Consider the following 11,753-nt stretch of genomic DNA (forward strand, 5'->3'; position numbering starts at 1 on the left):
AAGATAGTGACACGTTGGGAACACATACTGGGTCTATCTTTTATGTCTATGCAACTTGCCACCTTCTGTCATACCGACGAATTGTAGCGACACAACATGGGTTGCGTGGTGGGGTGGAAGAGGGGAAGGGGGCGGGGGTGAGGCGGGAGGGGGGTGGGGCGCGCGCAGCGCGCCGTGCTAAACGCACTTGCAACTTACACATAAACCAAACTTATTTTCTTCATAACTTTTTAACAAACAATGAGCGACGGGAATGGGCAATGACCTTGACCTCCTTGGGGGTCAAGGTCAACATCAAGGTCAAACGGAAGTTGATTGGCGGGTGCTATGTAAAGGGAAATATTTACCAATAATTGAATAGACAGTAGAATAATAGTAAATATAATGTAACAATAGTATATGTCATATTGAACGTAAGTTTATACACAGATTGCAATAACTAGGTATTCGTGTTGTTTTGCAACTGAGGTAGGATCAAATTTTGCTCTATCTCACCTGTAATCGCCATCCTCTTGAGTCATGCTGATGCAAGTAGCGTTATTTCGACAAACATCGGGATGCTCATCGCAATAGGTGAGCTTCTCGTTGCATAGATCATCAGACCAGCCAGGCTCGCATCGGCATTCCCATGGTCGTTTGCACGATCCGTGAACGCATCCAGGATACGGTACACATTCGGTGCAATTCGCTCCTGTCCAGCCGACGCGGCATCTGCATGTGCCTGGTCGTCTGCAGCCGCCGTGTTCCCGGCTGCATCCTTGCGCGCAGATCGCTAATAAGCGGCATTTTGTCAGTATTATTAGTCAGTTTATCGATCTATTGCATTATAATGCTATTAATTCTTGATATTAGAGCTTTATTAGATATTAACGATATTATATCCATCGGAAAATACGTTCAGATAATTCCATTTCTTTGATGGAAATAATTTAGCAATTAAAATCTAAATCAAAGATTGAAAGCTTTCTTAAATATAATTTTTAAATAATGTTATTTCAATATTCATTCCTTTAAGATATTATTGCATTTTAATTTTATAAAATCACAAAAACGAGATACATAATCCGTCTATTTTGCTAAGAATTTTCTTGAGAGAACAATATTTCTGGTGATTCCGAGAAAAGATTGTTCAACAAACATACATGATTCAAGACGTTATTTCTTTCTTCTTTTTTTTACAAGTCTCGCGCATTTCAATGTATATATTTTTTCATATGTTGTCAAAGTCGGTCAACAAAGGATCTTCTCTTGTATTGGAGGAAGATTCTGTCTTTCTTGTCTCCATCCGAATAGAAGGAAACTAAGCTAGTTCTCGGTGAGAGTCACGTTTCCGTTTATTCTAAGAAGAGTTTCTCTTCTGTTTGCTCTCGGGAATAAACTCACGTGTTTGACAAAGCAGTCCGGTCCAACCCGGATCACATCGACACTCGAGGGGCCCTTGACAGGTCCCGTGGGCGCAACCCGGCAGAACCGCGCACTGTTTGCACTTGGGGCCTTGCCAACCTAAACGGCATCTGAAAAAGAAAATATGTCGGTCTGATTTCCTTTTTCCGGGCGCAGCTGTGCCGATGAAACCCTGGCAATTATGTTACATTTGTTGCATCGAAACATTCTTCAGTTATATCTAACATTATAAATCTACATCTTCAAATTTATAAAATATTTTTCTTCTATATATTTTTTATATTTTAATATTCTAATTTAATGAAATAATTTAGTTCTTTGTCGTATTTTATTCTATTCATTTTATAATAATATATGAATGTTTTAAAATGGCAAATAAATTTGCAAAATCTGTTCTTGATCAATCTGCTTTTAATATTTTGATGTTAATAGTATGTAAACTCAATCTTGGTGAAAATGTTTGGAAAAATATAGAGCATACACGTGTACGCATAAGGACGTGCAAGATTAATCACCTGCATTCGCCGGGTTTCTCGCAGTAACCCTGACTGGAGAGGCAGTCGGGCGCGCAAACGGGTTCGGAGCAGAACATGCCTTTCCAACCGGGATCGCAGGAGCACTCGAAGCTCACGTTACACCTGAAAGTGAAAATCTCAACGTCAAGTCTCTGTCTGTCTATCGAACAGAATCGATCGATGGTCACGAGAGACCATTCTAAGCGAGGAAGCGTTTCGTGTTACACGGAAATTAGGCTCGTTCGCTCACCCAAGGTGAAAGCAAAGCGAAGCTGATACGGTCTGTAGTTATTCAAGCGGCGTTCAATTTATATCGTATGTGTGCGATACGATAAATTGTGCTGCATTATCCGCGTGGGTGCTTCATTGTTACTTACAAGGAGTTATCGAACATAACGAGAGTTAGAGAGTGCAATCTTCTCTAACGCGGATATAAATGACGTTTGATTTTCGCGCTCATGTAGAAAAGAAATGTATTGAACATTTGAAGAAATATTTTTTTAGTAAAAGTAGTAAATTTAAATCTTATCTAATCTGAAAGATTTTATAAGCAATAATAGAGATAAAGTTTGACTTTCTTATTTCATAAAGATTTTATAAAATTAATCGACTGAAAAATAGAAGAAAAGAAAAATTTTAATGATGTATTAAAGACAAAAATTAACGACCTATTATTTACGTTAAGATAATTAATTACATACTAAATTAAACGTAGCTGGTATATGTACATTTAATTAACATTAATTTAATGTAATAAATTTTATTTGCAGTAATAATTGAATATAAATTTTTTATTAGTAATAAATTAATATCACATAATATATTTAATTACTTGACTTTATACATTAAAACGAAATGTGTATAATATTTTTGCTGAAATATAGCTCAAGTTTTTTTGACAAGAGTGTTTCGTGTTAATGTAAAGCGTCGATAAGAAATTTTTACACACTTTAAAGCGTAACCTGTTTTCATTGCGTAAATTAAATGCGTAATTTAAAGTAATTGATCTTACCTTCCATGTTGACATCCTGGTAAAGCCACGCATTTATCACACAATTCGCCATAGAAACCCAATTTACAACGACATTCTCCTGGTCGTCGACAGTAGCCTTGGAGAGGGTCACAACCCTTGCGACAAATCGGTACATCGCAAAGATCTCCGGTCCATCCTAGACGATGTTTTATTATAAATAATGCTTTGTGTTGCATTAGAAGAAAATGATATAAATTTTAATCGTGTTTTCATTTGTTATCTAGCTTTCTTATTGAACAGACATGTACTGTTATTAATTTCTTTTGTCTTATTTTCTTTAATATATTTTAATTCAGCTATAGAGTTTTATTCTAATTTAACCAATTGTTCTTTATACCTGGCAAACATTTCACTTCACCAGCTTCGTCGCAAATGTAGTGTGAATTCGGGTGTTGGGATGCTGGTATCTCGCACGCTTGCTTTTTCCATTTTGGAACGTATCTAAATGATAAAATTTGATAAAATGATAATAAACCAAAGCATAATAGGTTAGTAACAAGTTCTTCTATTCTCGCTAATTATAGGAATTAGCGACACAAATACCTATCAATATCTATTAATATGCAAAAGTTGCGAAATGTCTTCGCAAATATTCCTTCGCAGATTCTTCGCGTTTTAATCAATCAGACAAACGCTTATTAATAGCCCGAGAAAAACATTTTCTCGCATAAAGATAAATTCAATCATCGTGCCAAGGAAAACGACGTTTGAGAATGATTCAGGAATGCGTGAAGTGATTAACGCACAGAAAGAATTACCGCCTACTTACGGCTAACCTGATTTAAAAATCACTTACAGTTGCATGATGCATTCTTGAAGATAAGAAACTCTCGATTAAAATGACATTGACACGGTTAGGATTTATTAAAGCCCAGTCTACTATTTTAATCACCATTATGATTATTTACGTCTTTTCTAATCGCTCACACCGTGTCAGGTAAGATTACGATTCATTAAGTAGTTCATTGACAGAAAATAATAAATTAATTCCTGTTATCGAAACAAAATAATAACTGAAATTTTTTCAATATTTAGAAAGTTTTTGACAACAATACAATTTGAAAAGATTTCAAATAATATGTGAGCGAGCTCGACCAATCTGCTGGCATCGATAAATCAGTCGTTGATTCTTAACGACGATTTCGAACAAAGTAAATCCGCCTAGTTTAAAAAAAAATGAACCATATCTATTTCTTCTAAGCGTTTGCTTTGTGTCTACATTGTTTTTTCTATCTTATATTTTATACTGTAGGTTTACAGCTATGTATTATTATAACACCTCTCTCTATATCCACTTCGCTATGTGGCGATCGAACGAAAAACCAACGTTTTTGTTTGGTTTTGAACCCGGGTCTTCGGATTACCAGACCAGCGCACAATCCTCTGCGCCACGATCGCCACACGATTTAATTCAAATAATATAATAACATAATAATTTGTAATAAATATATTGTAATAATTCTACGATACAGACAAATCTACAATGAATCTTAGAACTAAGAAAGTTCTTTCGAGCTTATTTTTGTAAGAGATACTGCTTTTTTGTAAGAGATAATCTTATAGTTTGTAGACAATAGACAACATACTACCGTACAGATACATTAATTTTTTTAATACTCAAAATTACAATTACAAAATGTAAACTCAAAATAGCTTTAAAAGAAAAGTGTATTAATATATTATATACATAAAGTATTTGGCATTACTCATTGTCTCCGAGTGAGCTACTTCTAAGCAGATCTACGATTGTAATCTACGATACCTGGTCCCGACGGCGAGTCCGACGGGCAGCACGGAAGCCCCTAACGCAGCAATGCTGATTAATCCATTGTTCGCATCAGATCGCGCGAGTTGATGAGGAAAGTTGACCAAGAAGGTGGCGATGAGCAGTAATATCATCATCTTGACTTGACTTCTGAGTCAAGACTGGCAGGACGAAGACGTTCAAGGCGAAGCCTAGGATAACGGGACCTTGTTCGAGGTCACGGCATACTTTTCATCATGCGCACGTGCATGTGTGTGACTAACGTACGCTCGCCTGGTACTGCTCTGACTTTTTAGTCGACTCATCGCGAATACGTCATCCGAGTTCAACGCACTTTGCGGACAAGAAGAGCGAGGCTGAAGAAAGTAGAGAGAAAGGGTCGTTTTCGAGAAAAGTTATTTCGAAAATCGAAGGAGATTCTCCTAAGGTCCTCTTCAGAGCCGGTAGCAACAAGAAATTTTTTATTCAGCACTTTTTCTCTGATAACGGACCCCCGACCTTTTTACTAACAAAATTTTTAATTGCATTTATTAAAAATCTAAGAAAAATCTGTAAATGTATTAGTAAATTATGTACATATGATACAGTAAACATGTTTAACCTGTTGAAAGAAATTTCTGATAATACAATATACATATAATATTCTTTTTCTCAGTAAAAAAGGGATGCTTTTTTCGTTTCGATAGCTTTATTTGAAATTTTTTAACTTTCACAAAAAATTTGATTTCTTACAAAGAAGAAGGAGCACACCAGAAAATTGGCAATACTATAAAGTATTATTATATTAAAATGTTGCATGTGCATGTAAAGAAATGTATAACATAAAACGTAAGCATTTTTGGTCTTGATATTGGTATTTATTTTGCTATGAATTATATAACACAAGTATAATACAAGACTGCAGCTACGTATTTACAAATAAATATTTGGAGTTCGAGGCTACTTATCAATTTTCGGCGATAGGAACTCTTAGAATTCAGTCTATTCGTTGCATTGCATTGAGCTAGAACAGCGTTTGTGTGTTCGTGTACTCCATTGTATAAAAGAAATATCCAAGAGCCTGTAGAATTTTAATTAATATCGCAACTTTCTTATTCACTATTCGTATACCTTATAATACTAAGCTCTCATTTGTACATTTCGTCTTTCTACTTTGCTTTCGCATAGTTTTATAGTTATTTATAGTAGAGTATTTACAAAAATACTGTTAAACAAATATAATGTATACGTATACCAGTAATATTCGATACATCTCGCAATGGCATTGGCACATTCTGTCTTTTTTTTTATTGATAATTCTGCTTAAAGAGAAAGCTGCTACTTGAAGATTTAATTAAATACTTGCTATAACAATTATGTTATTATCAACAACAATGTAAGTCTAATAAATTCTGCAACGATATTTATTTCTTTTATGTAAAATTGTTTCAAAAAGATGGTACGTGCAAATTATTTTCACTCGCTGCATCTTAAATTTAATTATTTGTTTATCTACAAAATTTACAACTTATTTTAGTTTACAAAATAATTTTAATTTAAGATTCCTAAAATGGGTCCTAAATTCTATTATATTTATATCTTGGCTATTCTTGTGAGGTAAAGGATTTCTTTGAAAGTCTTCATCGTTAAATGTCTGATAAATACGATCTAATGTAAATAATGTGCGTGAATATTGAGATAATTCGTTTGCCTTCGTGACAGAGAAACGCGAGAATCGCCTTTCATTCCGCGCACTGTCGAAAGCGGAAGACCACGCTCTCTTATGAGAGTAAATAAAGTCCCTGAGTTGTGCTCGCTAAGTTAAGCGAGAAGGAAAAACCCCAGCAAATTTTCTAGAGGAGTGCCTAAGTTTTCTAAATCACTGAATGTCTTCGTGCTACTCAATGGTTTAGACCACCCTCACTTCTGGCGTGCTCGCATTCACGTCCTGCGCTTTCACATTCGCGTTAACGTTCAAATGTTGATGCGCCAGTTTTTTCAGTAACTTTTTCAGTTTTCCCATCATAGATTCTTTTTGTGCGTTCATCAAGCACCCCGCCTCCGTCTTGCTCTCTTTTCCACTCTTTCGGCAACTTAAATATAAACATAGAACAAGCGAAACAAACAAGATCAGCGACAACATAACAGTTATGGTAATTAATCTTTGTTCTTCGTGGATTTGGGTCTGGATCGATGTCTCAGGGTTCTCGCAGATCCCAGTATCGACGACGATCGGGTAGCTACCAGGGCCGTCATCGGAGGCCACTCTGACCAAATATCTGTTGTTGCATGGCAAGGAAATCTGTGCCGCGTCGCCATCTGTCACCTGCATAGATAGAATCTTTGATATACATCTATGAGTCCGAATTATTTTTAATATTCGATTTTTATTTAACGGACTTTGAATACTATTAATAAAAGTGAAATTTTATTTGTCATCTTTAGAAAATACTCAATTTAAGCAAACTATTTAAATAAATGTATACTTGCAATATTAAAAAGTCCTTTTAACTATTTTCTTGTTAGAAAGAAACAGAATCTCTTTTTTTACATATTTTGATATCACTATCTCAAAAATAATACTATCAACTATCAATTCTTTACTTGCTTTACTTAGAATTCTAGTGAATGAAGATCTTTCTGATTATCAGGATTAAAGTGCTAAAAAAAATGCCTTAGTGCCACTGAAAGTACTAAATAAATGAAAGTAAAAAGAATTAATAAAAAAACTATCATCCTGTGACTGTACGAAATGACATTTGTGAAAGATATTTTATTCTACTTGATTGTTTCTTGTTTCTTTAATTGTAATGAATTTGCGTTAATTTGAGAGCTGTTTCGTTTCTCAAAATAGTTATAGAGATCGAAACTACGTCAGCTCAGATTCGAATCACCCGTTTGCAAAATGTTTAATTACCTGGTTGCCCATAATACCGTCTCCCGTCTCTTGCTGCCAGGTAATGACGAAGGACGGTTGTTCTATCTCATAATCTGTCCAGATCACAATGGAGTTCTTAGAAAATGTTGAGGAAGAGGTTTTTTCTTGATTCTTTAACTGAATTTGCCAGTCCTGCCACGTAATAAAGGCCTGATAGAGAGGACCGTCGGCATTGAGCGATTGCAGTGTTGGCTTCCAGTTTTTCCAACTATAATAACGGATTTTATCAATGACAAAAATTAATTAAAGAAAAGTATAATCAATATTTAAAAGGCTAAAAACGATTTTCGGGAGAATATTATGTTAATTATGATATCCCTATTTCTTTGACACAAACTCATTACAAACAATAGAAATTTTTATAATAATCGCAGTAAACAAAACCGTACATCGTCTCTCATTTTACGCTGAACTATCGGATCTTACATTAAAGTTTTCGACTGATTCTTTTACGGACATCAAGTGAAAAGAGTGAGAACAGGATCGGCCCCATTTTTTTTCGCATTCGATTTTGGTCACAAAGTAGGTATCGAACGAGAGGTCCCGTCAAGATGATCGCAGATAGGGCAGTCTCAGTCAGTCACCTATTTAACGTTCCAGAGATATCGGGCTCGAAAAATTCTCAGGACGTAAACGATGAAGCCGTCTGGACAGACGCCGACCATTTGTTGGGAATGGAATGGAACCTTTGGAGCCCGATATCTCTGGAACGTTAAACAGGTACACTCTGAGACTGACGTATCTGTAATCAGCTTGACGAGACCTTTCGTTTGGTACCTACTTTGTGGCCGAAATCGAATGCGCAAAACGTGGGGCCGTTTGCCTGTAGACACTCTTTCCCACTCTTTTCCCACTCTTTCATCTCTGCTTAAAGTTTTTGTTATTTTTGTCTCAAGTTATTTTCTCGGTATTCCCATTCCCTTGATATCCATATAAAAGTCACATTAAAGAACATAAAATACCTGTAGTGTTTGACTGTGCTGTCTTCCGCGACGACGATAATCCAGCTGGCCAATATCGCCGTATGCTCCTGTTTTGCGTAGTAATACCCTCCTCTTCTCCATGTTCCGTCCGTATTCTTTCTCAATGACACAGCAACATCATAGTCGTTCAGATGGATGCTTTTGCTATTCTCAGGAGCCAGTAATTTGGTCGGCTCGTATTTCTCTTCATCCATTTCAAGTCTCTGAAAAAATGTGGCTGCGGTTCGGACAGCTTCATCCTGAAAAAAGGACATACAGTTGCAGAAAATGTGCACAAGAGATGTGTTGTATCTATTTTATTGTTATATCGATTTGTGTGTATTTTCCCAGACAGCACAGTGTGACCTCGCAAGGTAGTTTTTAAGTTTCCTCCCTATCTAAATTGTAATTCTTTACAAATTCATAGAAGAATACAATAAAAATGATTGGGAACGTTACATGCACCATAATAAACTTCTAAGAAATACTTCAAGACAAATTGTGGCTGATTCTTCAAGAATTCTTCAAAATATGTCAATTTTCGTGTACATTTCTAATTCTGCAGGTATTCTTTAAAATAAATTCCCCAAGAACTTCCGTTCACCTTTGTGCTACCTGTGTTGTTTGAGCTAATGAGAGATAATAAAGTTTTATTAATATATTAATCCAACTTTTCTTTCTATTGACTACTTTATGTCATTTTACAAATTTTAATCACTCGTATAATAAATTAACAAAAAAAAACAAATCGCTTTTTACTCTAAACATTTCAGCGATCCCTGTTTCTTGTGCAAGTGCTGGATAGCATTTATGCGATTTGATCTGCTTGAAGAGGAGCAGGTAGTCGGTTTTAAGGATTTCGTCCTCTACTAGACTTTATTGTGTGAAATTTTTCTTTCTTTCCCGAAGAATTGAAAGTTATCCTCAATCGAAGTTTTCCTCGCGCTTGGACGGCTAACTCCCTCGCCCCGAGGCGCAATGAAGGGCTAGAATGGTCGGCCCAGGTTACCTACGTACTTCTAAAAGCTTCAGAAACACGAAGCTATGATCAAGGATGACGATCTGAAACGGCGCGCGAATCCGCTTTATTCGGAGATTTAAAAATAAGATAATCAAGATATAAGTGGAAAAAGCTTTGAAATTATGATTGCATAGATATTATTACATTATGTTTTTGATTATAACATTATACACGTATATTATTGTATAAAAATACTAAGTGACACACACAAATATGCACAAATAATAGAAATATACAGGAAAGGCCTCTATTATGAGGTAGGTTTCTAATATGAGATGACAGGTTTTCAATATCTAAATTCAATCACAAATTTTTGTCGCAACAATTATACAATCTAATAAATTTTTCACGAAACAGATTTCGCTCCAAAAGCAATAACCCTGGCGAAAATAAAACGTTTCATAAGTTCTTGTATATAGCGTTTGCAGGAGTTCGTTGAGAGTTTAGATATAGTCGATAGAGAATTTGTAGAGCGGAAATTGCAACGCTGCGGCGTTTAGAAGACGTTTGTATATAGCATTTATAAACTTAGCGTTGTAGAACTTTTATGAAACGTTATACACAGTATTTTATAAGCGTTCTGAAAGCGTTTAAAACACAACGGCGTTGTGTAAGCATTCTCATAAAGTTTGAAAGCGTAACTTTTAAAAAACCTTCATTTAACAGTTATCAACGCTTTATAAAGCTTGTCATTTTCGCCAGGGAAATTCATGGTGGAATCAACTGACGATGCCTAGTAATTTAACAGAAACCTCACTATTCCAAATGAAGAACCTATCTCATAATTGGAGACTCCTCTAAATACAAATCAAATACTGGAAAGTGAAGGAAAGTGAAATAATTATAGACAAGCTGTAATATATGTGTGAAAACGGACACATTAAATAAAATATAGGAAAAAAATAAGTACACTATACAATAAATAAATATATTATATACAGATATAGTAATAATGTTGTAATAGATTTTACTTTTTATTTTAGTTCACGCGAGTGGAATGTCAGCTGATGGCAAATTTAACGGAATAAAATGTGAAATCGTCAGTCGTACATAATTCGTCTTAAATTAAAATGAAGTAGAAAGAAAAGACTGAAATAATAGATACACATACATACATATAAACCAAAGTACAAATATAAACAGTCGATAATTCCAAATAGGTTTGATTTAGTATTTATATTTGGAATTGATTTTAAATGCAAAAGAATTAGAACTTTTTTACTTACTATTTCATATTTTGATATGTGCGTGTAGTATTGTCGATCTTTTTTTGCGATCAACATAGACTCCATGACTTGGCAAGTGGCCCTGCACTGTGAAAAGAAATCTGTATAAAATTTTCACTCGATTTTAAGATAGCGCATTTCTTAAATTAACATTTTTCTTGGATTCTCGAATGTTCCAATTTATATATTTATTACTTCGGATTGTTAAACTTTTGTTAATTCTTAAAGTTGCGAATTCTTCCATTTTTTTTTCTCAAAAGATTGAGAAGTTTAGATTCGGCGGCAAATAAAAAACTTCTCACGGCACGCATGGGATGCACGAGAAGAAAGAAGAGTCACTAAAAGAAGCGAGAAGAGAGGGGATTTGATGCAGAAGGAAGGGCAGTATAAAAAACGTTGAATCGAGCGATTTAAGGAGAGACGAAGTGAGGGAGGAGGAAGAGGGCGAAACACCGTGAGGAAGGTAGAAAAAGGGGGACAGGGGAGCAGGAAGGGGAACTGAATTAGCTCCAACCTGTTCTGGGCACAACGGGCATCGTCGTTGTCGTTGTCTTCATATTTATTGGGGTACCGACTCTCGAGTGGACTCGCCCTGTTCCTAAATTCTTTTTCCCTTTTTTCTCATAGTCCATCTCTGTCCCTCCCTTTCTTCTCTCTCTTTCGATTCTCGATTACCCTTCTTCGTCGCGTACCCTCGCTAAGCCCGATTCTCCGCTTCGAAGAAGCGAAGGGCCCCGTGGTTTCTCGCTAATGACATTTCCCGAAAGCCGCGCCGAGGTATCCCCTTACTCGATCCGAAAGAAATTCAGCTCCAAAGGGGTATATTTTCATTTATGCAGTTTCATTAATGCAGTATTACATTTCTATATTTTAATTCTACGATTACATTTCTACTTGAAAACATACTGCG

At 35.6% G+C, this 11,753-nt stretch overlaps 2 protein-coding genes across 2 annotated transcripts in view; both read right to left on the reverse strand.

Annotated features, from left to right (window-relative positions):
* LOC105563427 (protein jagged-1) overlaps positions 1-4,909 on the reverse strand; it is a 7,816-nt gene extending 2,907 nt beyond the window's left edge. The window contains exons 1-6 of the mRNA XM_012015018.1: positions 4,715-4,909; positions 3,290-3,393; positions 2,932-3,088; positions 1,920-2,042; positions 1,384-1,514; positions 496-772 (exon numbers count right to left, since the gene is read on the reverse strand). Of these exons, the coding sequence (XP_011870408.1) occupies positions 496-772; positions 1,384-1,514; positions 1,920-2,042; positions 2,932-3,088; positions 3,290-3,393; positions 4,715-4,854 (932 nt within the window). The 5' untranslated portion in view covers positions 4,855-4,909. The remainder of the gene's footprint in view (positions 1-495; positions 773-1,383; positions 1,515-1,919; positions 2,043-2,931; positions 3,089-3,289; positions 3,394-4,714) is intronic.
* Positions 4,910-6,284: 1,375 nt separating this feature from the next.
* Positions 6,285-11,753, reverse strand: part of LOC105563428 — an 8,665-nt gene continuing 3,196 nt past the window's right edge. The window contains exons 2-5 of the mRNA XM_012015019.1: positions 10,844-10,930; positions 8,597-8,856; positions 7,614-7,842; positions 6,285-7,022 (exon numbers count right to left, since the gene is read on the reverse strand). Coding sequence (XP_011870409.1) covers positions 6,606-7,022; positions 7,614-7,842; positions 8,597-8,856; positions 10,844-10,930 — 993 coding nt within the window. The 3' untranslated portion in view covers positions 6,285-6,605. The remainder of the gene's footprint in view (positions 7,023-7,613; positions 7,843-8,596; positions 8,857-10,843; positions 10,931-11,753) is intronic.

Source organism: Vollenhovia emeryi, unplaced genomic scaffold (genome assembly GCF_000949405.1).
Source record: "Vollenhovia emeryi isolate VEMERY1.0 unplaced genomic scaffold, V.emery_V1.0 DF939175.1, whole genome shotgun sequence".
NCBI lineage: Eukaryota > Metazoa > Arthropoda > Insecta > Hymenoptera > Formicidae > Vollenhovia > Vollenhovia emeryi.